The sequence below is a fragment of the Sturnira hondurensis genome, unplaced genomic scaffold (genome assembly GCF_014824575.4).
Source record: "Sturnira hondurensis isolate 20B ecotype Veracruz unplaced genomic scaffold, ASM1482457v3 Scaffold0021143, whole genome shotgun sequence".
In the NCBI taxonomy this organism is placed as follows: Eukaryota; Metazoa; Chordata; class Mammalia; order Chiroptera; family Phyllostomidae; genus Sturnira; species Sturnira hondurensis.
The window spans coordinates 20558627-20574920 of NW_028093774.1; the positions used below are offsets into that span (position 1 = coordinate 20558627).

Sequence of the window (16294 nt, forward strand, 5' to 3'; positions counted from 1 at the left end):
GACACTGGGTCTTGGCGGCCCGGACAGAAGGCTGCGGGATGGGCTCCGGCGGAGCTCGGGGTTCCGCGATCTGAGCGTCCCGTCCACGCATTGCGGGACGAGCGCACTGAGGGGCGAGCACACCCCCATTCTCGCTCTGCTCCACGCGGACCCCGCCGCCGGGTCGGCGGGGCTCCGCCGCTCCCTGGAAGCCTCGTCTGCTGTGGGCGGGGCGGGCCTGGAGCCCCGCCTCATTCGCGGCCCTTGAAACCCAGTCACCGACAAGCTCCAGTCCCAGAAGGGAGCTGCTGTCTGAGCAGGAAGCCGCATCTTCACTGGCCGGCTGGGAGGAGACCTGCGGTCGCACTGAGAGCCCGACGGACCTTCCCCAGGGGCGCGCCTGCCGTACACCGCCTCGCCCCGCCGGGCGCTTCGCATCAGGTTTCCCAGCCACAGACTTACCTAAGGGGTCCTGAATTCCCAGAGCTTCCAGAGGATGCTCGGGCCACCAGCGGAGACCTCGGGGTAGTGGTGAGGGTACGCACAGCCCCCCACTCAGCGCTTCTCCTCCTGTACCAGGGGCTCCCCCAGGGGGATGAGCAGGGCGACTCTCCTGGCCTGGGACGTCTGAGAAGATGCTTGCTATGAGGCTGCTCACTTGCTTCCTGCAGCTCCTGGCTGGGCTGGCGCTGCCTGCTGTGCCCTCCCAGGTAAGACCCCCGACCCCAGCCTGGCTCCCCTGGTCTTCCCAGCCCCCGCGCTAAAAGAAATCGCAGATCCACTCCCGGAAGCGGCACCTCCAAGGATGTCATACATTTCCTAGGAGTCAGGCTGGACCATGCTGTCTGGGAGGAGACCTCAGGCTGGGCTGTCCCAGACTTCAGCTCTGGGGTCTGTCCTGGTGGGGGCAGGGAAGCCACAGAAAAGGAGGGAGGTTTCCTGTCTGGCCCCTGGAGCCACAGTGGCTTTGCTAAAAGCATCTCTCTGCTAATCCCAGGCGGGTCCCTGGCCTTGTGGTCAGGGTCGGGTCCTGTGACTAGGCAGGCGCCCCCAGGACCTCTGACCTGGTCTGGTGGAGGGAAAGCCGGCAGAAGAGGCCGCTGGTGGGAAGGCTGGGTCCTGCCCGAGTGGGGCCTGGGCTGAGCCCAGGGCTCTGGGGGGGGGGGAATGGGGGGGCCGGCAAGCAAGACAAGCAATCCTGCTGTGTCGTCTCTCCCGGGTGGGCAGCCGGAGGTCTGGAGTGCAGGGCCTGGGGAAGCGATCAGGGCCCTTTTCCCAGGAGCGGGGGGAGTCTGGCCAGGAGCCAGCTTGGGCAGTGAGATCCTGACAAAGCCAATGAGCTGCCTTCCCACTACACTGTCCCACTGCCCTGGGAGTCCCCGGCTCCAGCCCAGGAATGGATGGGCTAGGCAGACCCCTGAGGCAGAAGAGCCCCACCAGCAGCCACCTGCTTGCCTGCTGCAGGGCTGGCCAGAAGTGTAGTGTTACTCACAGCACCAGCTCATGGCGCCATCCGATTCAGCCCCTCAGCTCCCACCAGCTGATCACCTCTCCCAGCTTCTGGCACCCAGCCAAAGTAGGCTGCATTGGACCCAGCAGGGCTGGTCTAGGGGCTGGGTAGGAGGAAGATCCCGAAGGATTACAAGATCTTCGGGACACAGAAAGCAAAGTGTCTCCAAAAGCCTCCAGACTCCTATCCTTTCCTAATGAGGAAACTGAGACCAGAGTGAGGGCTGGGACCCACTCAGGGGTCAGTTAGGTTTTAGTTGGACCTGGAAAGAGGCAGCTCTGAGACAGGGCAGGGAGTGCGTGCAGTGGGGGGAAGGAGAGTAGAGGGGCCTCTGTGCTCTTGCCAGTACGCTCGGCCCCAGAGCACAGAGGCTTGTGGTGGTCCCCCTCATCTCTGCACTGTTCTGTCCACAGCAATCAGCCTTGCCTGCCAGGGACAACTCGTCAGAAACGGGAGGTAAGCAAACTGGGTTGGTGTGTATGCTCACCGACTCCATCCCCCCACACCTCTGCAGAGGATGGGAAGGAACCGGCCTGAAGGGTGGGTGTAGGGTGGTATTAAGTTGAGGAAAGTCTGCAAGCTGGCTGATGCCCTGGCTGACAAAGTTGTCAGGGCTTGAGAAATGCCCCCATCGTGACCCAGAGGCCTAGAGAGGTATATGCCTGGGCCCTGGTCACCCAGAGAGCAGGGCTGGGGCCAGTGTACCCAGGGTTGGTCCAGTGGGTGCAGAGCCCCTTCCCAGCATGATGTCAGGGGGCAGGCAGATGAGGTCTTGGAGAGCGGAGTAGGCGGTGAGTGCCAGGGGCTTGATCGGTGGTCTGGGAGCTGGGTGCCGTAGGCACACAATCAAGAGAATCGGGAGGGGAGAAGGGACCTTCCCAGCAGCCAGCCCTTTCCATTGATTACAAACAGACAGAACATGAGTCGTGCCCTCCCTGGCCTCTCCACTCCCCACCCCGTGTTGCAGCAAGAGGGAATCTTCAAAGGGCGAGAGGGTTGCCAAAGAGACATACGTGCGGAAAGCAGGATGCTCATGCCAGGCCCCCTGCCTTGCTCCTCCCTCCCTGCCTCTCCGAGACGTGCAGTGGGGCCACACACCATTTCTGAGGCCTCCCACGGCGCTGTGGAAGAGGAAGCATGTAGGGACACGCACACGCACATACGTGATAGCCAGTACGAGCTGGGAACACCCTCTCTCCTGGGTCTCAGTCCTTGACTGACTCCTTGGATCGTACCCGAATCCCCGGTGCCTTGAGCACTGCAAACGGGAGGTGGCAACCCTTGACTTGATCAATAACCCTCCCCCCGCCCTTGCGGGGGGGCCCCCTGCGACTGGCACGATATTGTGCTCTCTGAGATGTGGGGAGGAGCCGATCATCGTCTCCACCCCTTGTCCTTTTGGTGCTTTTAGTGTATTTCAGGCAACAGCTACCAAAAAGTCTGAGCCTCGGTTTCTTCGTCTGTAGATGAGAGCAGTAGACTACAGGATATCCAAGGCTTTTTTCTAAGACTGTAGGATTCTCTGACTCTGTGCAGGGAACACAGGAGTATGTATCTTCTGGGGACCAGGGGGAGGAGGCTGGGAAGTGTCAGTTCATTAGGGTAGGTAACCTGTCATCCTAGCCATTAGGGGAGCCTGTGCTGCTGCCAGGGGAAGTCCCGTGAGCTTTGGACCCCAGTTACCAAAATCTGAAAATGCCGTCCCCTCCTACTGACTCTGGACGAGAGACGGCACGGTCTGTACGTTGCAGCCGTGGATTACGATTACTCCCGTGGTAACAGTATTGGGCACTTACTGTAATTCCGTGTTGCCCCCAGGCCATGAACTAGGAAGGCATTTGTATTCTCCAGATTTTACAGATGAAGAACCCGAGGCTCCCAGGGGCCCTTAGAGTTGCCTAAAGCCTTGGACACTCCTCAGTATCCACGGCTGAGCAGACATGAGCTGAGTGTCCTTTGCAGCAGGCTGGCTGTGTGCCCCACCAGTGACTATGGAGAGGACACCTGCTGGGCTTGGGCTGCTGGCCAGCAGTTCTGCCCAACCCTGTGGCCTCCCGGCAGCCTCCCCAGGAGCTCGCTCTTCGGATGAAATGTTTCCCTTCTTGAGTCTCCTTCGTCCTGGGTGGCAGGCAGCTGGAGCCACATAGGAGGCTTGCCCACAGAGCTGTCGAGAGCCGAGACCTCACTCGTGGCCCTGGAAGCAGCGCCCCCAGCCACAGCCGGCCCAGCCCTGGCCTGGCGCCGGACTGGGCCGCTGCTGCCTTGGGGGCAGGCCTGGGGCTGCAGGAAGTGCTCTCAGGAGCCGAGGAGCAGAGCTCTTTCCTGAGGGCCTCGGCCCGCATCTGGGAGTGGTCACCGCTCGCTCAGCTGGCCCCTTACCCAGCCAGTGCCTTTTGTTTCTCCAAAACACCCAGGCAGTGGCCTCCAGGGGTGAATGGCCCTGTTTTCCTGGTGGCTGCCAGGTAAACCAGGCCCAGCTCTCCTCCGCCCCAGCCCTTCCCCAACACGATATGGCCATGTGGCGGATTTCGCGGCCCTGGAGCCTGGGCCCTGCTGTTGCAGGCTGTGTGGTGGAGAGTGGGGGTGAGGAAAGGAAATCCCTTCTTTTGCCGCCAGGGCTCAGCTGGCTCTGCTTAACCTGGCTGTGGCCCCAACAGCCCAGCTGGATGGGAGTCTGTTTGCAGACTGGTAGGGGGCTGGGGTACCCCTTCTCTGCTGTGTCCCCCTCCCTAATGGCTGGTCCCAGAGGAGGACTCTGAGCCTATCCTCTTTGTCAGCTGCCTATCCTCTGCTGTTATTTATGTGTTCCAAGGTGGAGATTAAATGTTCAGAGTTACATAGTGTTCATTTTAGACTAAACACACATTCGTGGAGTTACAACAGGGAGGTGCCCCGCTGCCGGAGCAAAGGCCGGCTTCCCTGGGGCTGCGGGGCTGCGCATGGGGAGAGGGGCTTGTTTCTCACTTGGGGGTCCAGGGAGAGTGTCCCAGTGGCCTGGAGAGGTAGGACCCAGGCAGGGGTCTGGCCTCCCTCCCGTCCCTGGGCCCAGCCCCACTGCCCCCTCGGCAGACGAAGCAGAAAGGAGCAGCAGACACCCAGATAAGCGTGCTTTATTGCCGCTGTGGCCTCCTCGGCCTGCGCCATGTGGACACACTGCCTCCTGGGTATTTTCCACCAGCTTGCAGCCTTTCCTCGGGGCCTCTGCTAGGGCTGAAGTTTATTTTTCCTCTGAGATTACCCTGAGACTCGCGTCCTCATAGGCTCACTGGAGTGGACTTCGGCCCCTTCTGCCTCCTAGAAAGGGATATGGAAGGAGGTGAAGGGCAGCGAGGAGAACCGCTGTGCTGGGGCAGAGATCTCAGGGCCCCCGGGTGACCCAGGTCCCACGTCCTCTCCCACCAGCTGAGGACAGCCTCCATGTGTAGGACGGGATGATCCGGAGACGGACAGGTTGTCCTCCCCTGGTCTCAAGGCTGGACTGTGTTGTGTAGATCAGAATCACGGACCGTCTGTGACAGCTGGGAGAGACCTTAGCAACCATCAATTCCTAACCTGCTCCTTTTTCCCCGGCCGAGGAAGCCAACACACCCAGAAAGGTTAAGTGACCTCCCCAAGGCCACACAGTCAGTGTAGAGCCAAGACTAGAAGGCAGGTGTCCAGGTTCTGGCTACTCACTCCTGTGAGCCTCTGTTTGGAACCAGGCCCCAGGCCTTCACCTGAAGAAGCAGCATCTCTTGAGAGATTCCAGATAGGCCCCCAAAAGCTCTTGCTCATGACCACCAGGACATTGTGGGGGTCAGGGGTGTCCCTGATCATCTTTAGTGAGCAGTCATCCAATCAATCAGTAATTATTTGGCTTGTGGGACCGGGTGCTTGGGTGCCTGTTCTCACAGAGCCTCGAGCCTGGACTTGGTTGGAAAGGGGATAAGACCCACCGGTGACTGAATGAGGCAAGCGGTGGAGCCTAGTTATACTCAAAGGAGGGACATGTGTTCATCCTACAGAAGTTGGAGAAGGCTTTGAAGAGAAGGCAGGGAGGTGGGCTTTGAGAAGTGGGTGGTCGGCTGTATTGGGCTAGAGATCAGAAGTGGGGGAGGAGCACAGCCCAAAGGTGGGAGTCGTGCTGATGTGGCCTGGTTTGGTGCCAGGGCTGGTCCCAGTGAAATGAGGGGTAGGAATGGATGCACCGCTGGCTATCGTCTCAGCTGCCAGGCTGGGGAGCTGGTCCAGAGTGGGGCAGGAAGTACAGACTGGAGCAAAGGCTAGCCCTCCCCCTGGGGCTCTGCCAGTCAATCTCGAAGATCTCAACTGTTTTTTGCAAATTCCCCAAGACTGAGGAAGCACGAGTCAGGCCCGAGAAAGACCCCTTGGGCCTGGGGAGTGGCCAGGGCACACCCCTCGAAGCCGCGAGGGCACCAAGGCAGGTGTGGGGGCCTGAGCTGAGAACACTGCAGAGGGGCCAGGCCACAGGAATCGCATTCCACTGGAACTTCTGTCTGGCAGATGAGCTAAGGATGCAGCCATCTTTCCAGAGGGGTCACATCAGCTCAGAGCTGATGGAGCTCAGATAGACTGAGGGCTTCCTGGAGGAGGAGGTGTGGGCTAAACCCGGAAGGCTCTGCAAAGCCTAAGGAGCCAAGACTGGGGCTTTGAGGAGTGGGCCCCTCGTGACCTGACCCAGCCGACTGTGTCCCCTGTAGTGGTGCCCTTCCAGGAAGTGTGGGGCCGCAGCTACTGCCGGTCGATGGAGAAGCTGGTGAACATCGTGTCGCTGTACCCCAGCGAAGTGCAGTACATGTTCAACCCGTCCTGCGTTGCCCTGCTGCGCTGCACCGGCTGCTGTGGTGACGAGTCCCTGCACTGCGTGCCGGTGGAGATGGCCAATATTACCATGCAGGTGAGGGAGGGTCTCCTCCTCATGTCCCGCCTGCCCTGTGCCCACACCCTACTCAGGGGACCACAGGACATGGCCACCAGAAGGAACCTGGAGAGGGTGGGAGGGCAGGCCCAGGTCACAGGACTGCAGCAGCCTCCCAGACCCGTGCCCTCACCACCCAGCACAGTGACCCTCCTCTCTGAGACCCCTCTCCTCCTCCCTCGTCATCTGTCCCAGGCTGTAGCTTAGCCCCACTCCAGGACCCAGATGTCTGGTTTCGGATGGAAAAGATTTGAATCCGCCCAGACTCAGGAGGTCCCTGGTAATGCCGAGTGCACTGGTGCCCTGAGCCTCGCTCACACACACCGTGCAGTGTGGAGCCCTCACTGCGTAATGCCGAGCACTGTGCTAGGCAGGCACTTCATAAACGCTGCCTCAACATTCAGTCCTTCGAGGCAAGTGCTATTCCCATTGTGCAGACGAGGAGCTTGAGGTCCAGATATATTATTTCCCTTGCCCAGCAGGTGGAAGATCCAAAATTTCAACATACATCTCTCTGAGTCCAGAACATGGGCCCCCTGCCTACACTGTTGCTAAGCTGGAGAACATGCATAGAAAGAGACTGGGGCCTCCCTCAGATTCACAGGCAGGTGGGAGGGCTGTTTGCCCCACCCACAAAGCAGAATAAGGGCATGTAGTACAAAGGGTGGGAGGAAACGAGGCGTCTGGCCCTCCCCCCAAGGCAGGCGTAGCAAGAATGTTGGAGACCTATGGCCACCACCCCCACCCCCGGTCCAGGCGTCCGACCATCCTCTCCCCGCAGATCCTGAAGATCGGCTCTAAGAAGCAGCCCTTTTACGTGGAGATGACATTCTCTCAGCACAAGCGCTGCGAGTGCAGGTGGGTCCTCCAGGAGTGGCAGGGACAGGCCCCGTGCCTCTGGCAGCCTTGAGAAGTGGGCAGTAGACTTTACTGGGCTAACCACGCGGCTACCCATTCTGCTGCGGGCTCCACTTCCTCCCTGGCTGAGGGAGAGCAGGCGAATCAGGGACCAAAGGCCTCTGTGCATTGCCCCCGTCCCCTATCAGCCGGTTTTTGCTGAGGAGGTGGCCCCAGTAGTTGGAGCACTGCTGCTGAGAAGCCCCCGGGGCAAAGGAAGCCTGGGTCCCTCTGAGACTTGCAGGGGCTCAGAGCATACCATCCCCCTTCCTCGCCGAGATGGCAGGCAGCTGCCGCAGCACTGGAAGAGACTCTGAGGCAAGGACATGATAGGCCTGGGCTTAGTTCTGGACCAGGCTGGTGCCTGTGGAAGGGGACAGAGGAGGGCAGAGGAACCCGAGGTAGGACAAGCCATGGCAAGAGAAAAGGGCAGAAGGAGGAGGCATTGGGGTTTCTGTAAGATCACACCCGTACCTGGCAGAGCCTCTGACCAGCCCCGCTCCCGGGGCTCCCGAAGTGTTACCAGGAGGAGCAGGCCCAGCAGTGCCATCCAGGCCTAGGGAGGAGAGAAATGAGCTGAGGGGCTGTGCTGGTGCCCTGGACCCTGGATGGAGCCACCAGACAAGAGCCCCATTCTGGGGCAGGAGGAAGGGGGACCGCCACCATTTATTGTGCCCCTACTGTGTGCCTAGCCCTACATGGGCACTTGACTGTGTTTCCTCATTCAATGTTCAAGTGTTCTTACTCTCATTCAAATGAGAATTAGTTGAGCACCTACTGTATGCCAGCCACTGCCCTGGATGCTTAGGATAGAGTGGTGAGCAAGACAGACGAGGTCCCCGCTCTCATTACAACCCTGGCTGGTAGGTACCGTCGTTGGCCCCGTGTATGGATGAGGAGACTGAGGCTTGGTGTGGGCACATGGTTTGCCACAGCTTGTGAGTGAACCCCAGCCTGTCCAACCCCTAAACCAAGCTGACCCTTTTCCACGCTACCTCTCATGGCCATTCTCCAAAAGATCCAGCCCTGCCCCGGACTTGGCCCTGCTTTGTGTCCAGGGCTCTGGTGCCTTCTTGTCCCTGAGCCCAGGCTCTAGGCTCTAGGCTCTAGGCCATCTTCACTATGCGCTTTCAGGGCCCTGCCCTAGTCACTGCTCCATCGCTCCTGGCCAGGTTTGGCCACACAACAGGAGGGAAATGAACCCTCCCTGACACAGTGCTGCGTGGACCTTTCACACTCCACGTCACCTTTGCCCTCACAGCCACTGTCAGGGCAGGTGGACAGGAAGACTGAGGTTCCGCGAATGTCTCCGACTTGCCCAAGATGGCAGAGACATGACCAGGCAGTCCAAGAGGCCCTGGCTTCCAAGAGAGACTGCCAGCCTAGGGCGACATTCCTTGGCCATGCTGCCCCACACCCCCACCCCTGTTCCCCGAGAAGGCTGAGCCCCTGTCCCCTTCCAACAGGCTGACCAGCAGGGAAACCTTCATTCTCACTTCTGGGCCAACAGTCACAGCCGTGGGGACAGAGCCAGGACATGCCTGTGACTCTGGGGCTGTGCTCACCGCCCCTCACTCCACCCCTCACCCATTCCTCCTGCTGTTGCCTGCAGCGTCTCTTGTCCCCAGAGCGGGGGTGGCAGCTGTGTCCTGACAGGCATCCTTAGCCGGCCTCATTCACTGTCCTTGAGGAAACCCTGAATGCACCCTGGAACTAAGGGCAGGAACGAGAGAAGAAGTAAACAGAGAAGGCAGGAAAGAACAGGCTCACAAATCCCCAGATTTGATGCCAAGAGGCTGAGAAGTGCAGAAGGTTATGGAAAGGGGCCCCAAGGGGAAATTCGTATCCTCTTGGTGCGGTCAGCAGAGTCTGAAGTGGGAGCTGGAGCCCAGAGGTCTCTGGCCATTTTTCCCTAACTGGCTCCATGCCACCCCCTAGTGGCTTCAGCACTAACTGCAGGACGAGGACTCCCAATGTCTGAGGGGAGGGATGGCAGTGGAGGAGCCCCTGCTTACCACCCTCCTGATTCTCCCCTGCCCCTCTCTGTTTCCCCAGGCCTGTGTGGGACCCGATAAAGCCAGAAAGGTAAGTGCCTGGGGCTCCAGGCTATTCTCAGGTCTGCCAGCCCCTCTCCTAGCATGGGAAACGCCCAGCCACTCTGTCCTGATGCTTTTGGCTTATTGCAGGAGGAGAAACAAGGGCAGTGGGAAGAGGAAGAAAGAGAAGCAGAGACCCACAGTCTGCCACCTGTGAGTGTGCTGGGGGCCCAGGGATGACAAGGAGGCTGGGCCAGAGGGGAGCTCCCACCAGCAGGAGTTAATGGTCAGGAAGGGGGAAAGCAAGGCCCAGAGCAGTCTTAGGGCAGAATAGGGAGCTGCACCCCTGGAGACCCTAGGGCCCAGGCAGCCTCAGGGGGCCTTGGTTCTCGTCCTGACTGAGTCCGAGTCTTTGTGTGGCCTTCAGCAAGTCATGTCACCTCTCTAAGCCTAGTTTTTCTTTCCTGTGTAAAATGAGACATCGGAGGCCCACCAAGCATTTAGTCATTCCAGAAATATTTACCAAGCACTTACTGCCTGCCAGGTATACAGATAAACAAACCAGCAAAATGCTTGCTCTGAAGTGCTTACCCTCTAGTGGTGCCGAGTCCAGAAGCTGAAAATGTATCCTGGGCTCCTTCCTAGAGGCCTTGGGGCAGCAGCAGCCTCCCACTGGCTCTCAGCCCCAGACCCTGTTTCTGTCCCCCCAGGGGGGCTCGGGGTCCCCTCGCTTCTTGTCTCCCTATCTGTCCATTTTGGCTTCACACTGGGAAGCCCACATTGGAGTCCAGGCATGAGTGTGAGGCCTGGGAGAGAAGGATCAGAGCAGGGAAAACCCAAATCTAGGAGAGTAAATCGTAAAAATAAAATCTCTCACATCCGCAGTAACTCAGTCACACCATGGCTCCTTTCAGCTCCAAGACACCAGCAAATCATTTCATGCCGTGGGACTGGGGCTGACCTACGTCTTACCCCATGGGTCTGCCTCTCCATGAGCAGGGATGTCCACCCCACCCTGGAAGACAGGGATTCTGGGGAAGCTGGTCTCCTAAAGACAGGTTGCCCTCACTCTTCCCCTGGGCCCAAGCAGCAGCGTGGGGAAGGGGCTGGCAGTGTGGTCGGTGCATGGCCCCCGGTCAGGCAGGCCCAGGTAGAGTGCGTCCTATTGCTCCATATTCCAGGGCAGCAGTCTTCAAACGTCTCGTTCAGGGGCCTCCTTAAACAGCTTTGGAAACCCATGTGCTCCCTTGCTCATTTTTTTAAAAACAATTTTAATCCTCACTGAGAATATGTTTATTGATTTTAGAGAGAAAGGAGACAGAAAGAGATAAAGAGGAAGAAAAAAAACATTGGTGGAGAGAGAAACATTGATTGGTTGTGTCCTGCGTGTGTCCCGTGTGTGTCCCAATGGGAGACCAAACCCTTGGTACGATCCCAGACCGGGAATTGAACCCATGACCTTTTTGTGTACAGGGCAATGCTCCAGCTAACTGAGCCACCTGGCCAGGGTCCTTGCTCATTTTTAAGTTAGCACTGAACTTTTCCATCAAAATTATACATGGTTGCAAAGATATAATTTCTGGCATGTTATAAAGAGTCATGTTTTAATATAAAGCAACTAAATTCTTTTCTTCAGCTGAATCCTATGGAATAAGACATGCTAATTTAATACCACCATCCACTTTAAAAAGAATGAACAACAGTAAATATAGTCATTTACTATATTTTCTTTCTCAACACCTGCACCAGTATCTCATGTTCTTCTCTGTTCGGTGTCCCCTGGATACTTTTGCCTTGGGGCAAAGTATTGTCTCGGCATCAGAAATGGGCAGGATGCTCCCAGGTAGAAAGGCAATTACCGGTGAACTCTCAGGGTAGTGGGGAAGCAGACCTCTCGGGCAGGCAGTTTGCAGGCGGAGCACCAAAAGTGGATCCCTTTAAAGCCATTGATACTCACACGTGTTGGGCGATTTTGACGTATATCTGGGGGCACCAGTACCCTGGTTTGAAGACTGCTGTCCCGGAGTGATCAGAAGTGTTAGAGTATGGAGCCAGACTGGGGCCATGTCACCGACTAGCTGTGTGACCTTGAATAGGTTTCTTAACCTCTCTGAGTCTCAGTTTCCTCATCTGCAAAAGGGTGATAACAGAGCCTTCCTCATGAGATATTGCTAAGGGTAAGTGAGAGAGTGCTTAGCGCAGGGCCGGGCGCCTGGGTGCGTGCTTGGTGAAGGGTAGCTAATGGCTTGTTTTGGGCGTTGGTGCAAGCAGTTACCCCGGCATGCTGCAATCTCCCTGTGCGCCCTGTCCCAGCTTCTCTTGTGGGTTTGTCCCCCCTCCCCTAGGAGGGACCCCCCCCCCCACAGCGTGCTGATACCTGCTTTCTGTGCTTGATCTCTGGCAGGTGCGGCAACACTACTCCCCTGAGGTAACCAGCCCTTCGGAGGAGAGAGACCCCACCCCCGCTCCTGTATTTATTATCATCACACTCTCAGTTACCTCCCTGCTGGCACCTGCCCTCTATTTATTAGCCAATTGTATCCCTGCTGAATGACTCGCTCCCTCTAAGATGAGGGACAGGACCCTCAGGAATTCAGTGCCTTAAACAGAACGTGAGAGAAAGAAGGCAGCCATGGATCGTGTATGTGCCAGCTTGGGAAGAAGCGAGACACGCAGCTTTGTCAGGGGCAAGTCAGGGCCCAGAGGCCCTGGGGGTCTCCAAGGGGCTGGAGAGAGGAGAGAAAATGGGGGACCCACTGCCTGTCCCTGGGCCTCGGGCTCTAAACGGACCAGCAGCCCTTGCTTTGGAAGCTCCTGGTGAGGACAGGGGTGGAGGGACTTGCTCCAGCGGCTGTGGCCGCGGCTCAGCTGAGTGGGAGGCAGGCAGGGGCGGAGGCATCCTGTGGCTTCCTCCTCTTCCTGGCCAGGGCCCTGCACCCTGCAAAGCAGACCATGCAGCTCTGGAGAACAGTGGGCGCCTGGGGCCTTTGTCACTCCTAGTCCCCTGTTGTTTCTCCTCCTATTTGGACACTGCTTGTTCTTTGTGGCCAAGGAAGGCTTCCCACTTTGCCCCTGTCGAGGACACAGGCAAAAAGTGGGCCCCCCCGGCTGGACATGGAGCAAGCTGCCCTCCGTGGCTGCCTGACTGCCAAGCCAGATTCTCTTGAATAAAGTTATTCTAGTCTGGAATCAGCTTCTCCAGGGGAGTGTGACTGCTGGAACAGTGGGCAGCAGAGGAAAATGGAAGTGGGACAGAAAATGGGATCATGGGCCCCAAGCCTGCCCCCAGAGTGGCCCCAGCTTCTCCTGCTGCGTCCTGGGGTGTCTTCCTCCCGGCTGCTTTAGGCAAAAAACCCGAGGTCTACTCTTCTCATAAGAAGAAAAGGAAACCCTTCTCATTTTAGGGTTTCCTAAGATGTAGTCTTGGCCTCAAAGTCGAGGGACTCTGGCCCCAGTCTCCTCTGAACATCTTCAAATTCAAGAGCACAGTCCCTCCACCCCAGGGCCACCCCACACCCAGCCCAGGGCCTGGTCCTCTGGACTCTGACTGAATGGGGGGTGCCCCGGCTCCTCAGGTCCTGGCCCCCCAGAGGACTGAACTGCACACCTCCAGCCTGCTGGGTGCAGGGGTGTGCTGATGCTGATGGCTTTTGTCTTCCTCTTCCTCCCCACCCTTTCCTGCCTTCCTCCTGAAGGCCTCGACGTGAAATAAGAGAAGATGCTTTAACAAGTTATTCACTGCAAACCACACGGCGTCAGACTCCCATCTGCCTCTGACCTGAAAGGCACATGGTTTCATTGTCGCTGTGCAGGTGGTGGACGGGGAGTTCCCCATTGTCTCTCACTGCAGGCTGCTCAGGACAAGCCCATGGGGCCAGGGCAGGTCCCCCCGGGCTTTGGAGGGGAGCCACAGGCAGTCCGGTGGGGTGGGGTGGGGTGGCCCTGCTGAGGCAGCTGCCCTTGGCAGTCTGTTCACTGAGGCCTGGGCGCCCCAGAGGACACTCTGGTCAGGGTGTGCTTCTGGCTGGCGGTTACATGGGGGGTGTGTGCCGGCCGCAGAGGACATGCCCTGCAGAAGAACCTCACTTTCTCTCCTGCTTCTCCCATCCTGGGTTGCAGCCATCCTGAGCCATTGCCCTTGAGCGGAGAATGGCACCCTTCTCCCCCTTCACTGGGCCCTGGCTCAGCCCCAGGGACGCCAGCCCCTCAGTTCCTGTGGCATACCCAAGGCTCTCAGCTTCGCAGATCACCCACGTGGAACACGGCCTCCCCCGCCTCCCCCAGGCTGCAGGCCCCTGTGAAGAGCTAGACAGCGGCGCAAACATCTGTCCCCTCAGCCAGGAGCAGTGGGAGTGAGCAGGAAAGGAGCTGGCCGGCCCATGTGACCCGACTGGATCAGTTCGGCCCTCAGTGGCCCTTTCCGTTCCCCCTTCCGTTCCCCTTCCTGTGCATGTGCAGCGCCACCTGCACACGGGACACTGTCCTGGGCGCCAAGGACCCAGGGCGGAACGAGGCATACCGGGCTCTGCCCTCACGGGTCCTGTGTTTGAGCGGAGAGACCATAATCGCGTGTCACAGGACACTGGGTGGACTTTTTGTGGCTCAAACTGGTGAACGGTCCTAGAACTAAGGAAAAGGGGGCCTTGAGTCCACCACACTCTAGAACAAAGAAACAGGTTGAGGCTGGGCACATCTGCCTGCAGGGTTTATTAAGAGATGGCTGAAGTAATTCTGCTGGGCCCAAACATCACCCCGCACCCCCTTCAGCGCCCTTCAGAAGCCAAAGATCAGGGAGGGTGAAGGGAGGGAGAGAGAAGGGAGGTCGCCAGAGACCTGGGTTGCTGGTCCCTCTCCCTCCTCAGCCTGGAGCTGGACTTGCCCACTGCGGGCTGAATGAGAACTAGGGGGAGTGGATAACTGAAGAGTGACAGGGGACAGAGAGAGGGAACACCTTGGAGCGTCCAGTAGGAGTTTCCCATGGGTCAGGAGATCATGGTGGAAAGTGGGTGACCGTGAGTATCCTTGCCCACAGTACCCCGAAAGGGAGGTGTGGGGTGGGGAGACCCCACAGACTATAGGCCATGGGTGTAGGGTTGGGGCGATGGCTGAGTAGAGGGTATCAGATATAGAGCTGGAAAGGAAGCGTGTCAGGGAACAGTGCTCGCGGTGGCCCTGAGGTTACCAACAAGAAAGTCGGCACCTGGATGCCTGTCATGCCAGGCATGGTCATAGCCAGAGAAGAAATGGCCACAGCTAAGAGGGACTTCCCCTGATTTCTCCCTCCTGGCCCTGTGTGAAAGAAAGAAGGAAATGGGCCCTGGGTGGTGTAGCTCAGTGGATTGAGCCAGGGCCTGTAAACCAAACAACTGCGGTTCGATTCCCAGTCAGGGCACATGCCTGGGTTGCAGGCCAGTTCCCAGCAGGGGACGCACAAGAGGCAACCATACATTGATATTTTTCTCCCTCTCTCCTTTCTTTCCCCTCTAAAAATAAATAAACAGAATCTTGAAAAAAAAGAGGGAAATGGGGAGGAGTGTAGGGTCAGACCATGTCCCTTTCCGCAGCCTTGAGCCAAATCCAAGCCCTGTCCTGGGTAGAATGTGTTATACTTAAATTGGACGGACCAGTATAAAAGAGGCTGGACCTTTAATAAATTAAAGTGGCAGGGATATTAGAAGATCAGCCCAAAATGCTACCAAGAGACAAGAAAAGGAGAATCAACATAGTTTATCTAGAAGCGATGATGACAGAAAAAAAACAAACCCAGGTTTGTTTGTACTTTCACTGCTCCATAAGCAAGTTACACACGTAAACAAAGAAATGAATCAGGAAATGTCATTGCCCAAATGTGGCTCTGGCACATTAGATACGGCCTCGAATTCTTTGACATCCCTCCTTTTGAATGTCAGTTGACCAGGCTCTGCTTGGACCCACAGAGTGTGGCAGAAGGGACCCTATGAAAGTTCCAAGTTCTTTCAAAAGAACTGGAAGTTTCTGCCTTGGTGTCTTGGAACCCTGAGCTCCCACGTAAGGGGTTCATCGATCGTGAGGTCCCCGTGTTGGGAGAAAGCCCAGACTAGGCATGTGGAGGTGTGTGGAGAGACAGGTGCCGGGCCAGCCTCCAGGTGTTCCGGGCTCCCAGCCTGCACGGTCATCTCAGCAGAATCCCCGGCCCCGTGAGCAGAGACAGCTGTGCCCTGATCAACCTGGGGAATCAGGAGACACCGTAATAACAAACTGGGGCTGTCTGTCGGGTGGCAATAGGGACTGAATAGGAAGTGAGGAAAGGCGATGAGATGGCGTTTGGGGAAAAGCACTGTAGACCAGGCAGGCCTCTCTGTGGAGGTGACATTTGTGGTGACGTTTGAAGGACAGGAAGGAGTTCACTCCAGAACGGAGGACAAGAGTACAGAGCACTCCAAACGGAAGACAACGGCGATGCAACAGCCTCAGCAGGGACCCCGAGTGGCTGGAGGGGAAGGGACATGCGATGTGCTGTTAGAGGCAGACGGGGGGCAGAACCTGGAGGCGTCTGCAGGGTTAGGAGTTTGATTTTGTTAGAATGTGGAGGGGAACCGTTGGAGGATTTCAAGCAGGAAAATAAAGAGATTATTACATATCTTTCTGAAAGACCGCTCTGCCTTCTGTGTGGAGAATGGACCCCAGGGCCCAAAACCAGAGGACCAAATACCATTTACAAGGCTGTAGCATATCCAAGCGACCAATCATAACAGCTCGGTTTGGAGGGAGGGAAGTAGAGGGTTCGGGCTTAATTCCCCATGGGAGCTGGCTACCCCGATTGTGCATCCGTGAGCATTGTTGAGTCTACTAGGAGCTGGCATGGCTCCACGTGTACAGGGGCAAAATACACTAGTATGTGAAAGTCTTCCCAGGTTTCCACTTACTGCAGAAAATCAGTTCTGCAAGAAACAAGGAGACTAGGAGAGAGGTTTT

General features: G+C 57.5%; 1 protein-coding gene across 2 annotated transcripts; it reads left to right on the forward strand.

Annotated features, from left to right (window-relative positions):
• Positions 1-271: 271 nt before the first annotated feature.
• On the forward strand, positions 272-12529 carry PGF (placental growth factor). Of its 2 annotated transcripts, XM_037031627.1 has the most exons (8): positions 272-420; positions 559-689; positions 1903-1945; positions 6190-6386; positions 7189-7265; positions 9360-9389; positions 9491-9553; positions 11745-12529. In XM_037031627.1, exons 2-8 carry the CDS (start codon positions 615-617, stop codon positions 11770-11772), a joined length of 513 nt encoding a protein of 170 aa, XP_036887522.1. In that variant the 5' UTR covers positions 272-420; positions 559-614; the 3' UTR covers positions 11773-12529. The 2 variants fall into 2 exon arrangements, with proteins under 2 accessions (XP_036887522.1, XP_036887524.1); XM_037031629.1 differs by lacking the exon at positions 9491-9553 and having other exon boundaries at positions 272-689.
• Positions 12530-16294: the final 3765 nt, after the last annotated feature.

Bases quoted from the DNA above. Each gene is read 5' to 3' on its own strand.
- PGF (XM_037031627.1), top strand. From the start codon at position 615: ATGCTTGCTATGAGGCTGCTCACTTGCTTCCTGCAGCTCCTGGCTGGG. The intron at 1,946-6,189 runs GTAAGCAAACTG...TGTCCCCTGTAG, and splicing joins CAACTCGTCAGAAACGGGAG to TGGTGCCCTTCCAGGAAGTG. The intron at 7,266-9,359 runs GTGGGTCCTCCA...CTGTTTCCCCAG, and splicing joins CACAAGCGCTGCGAGTGCAG to GCCTGTGTGGGACCCGATAA.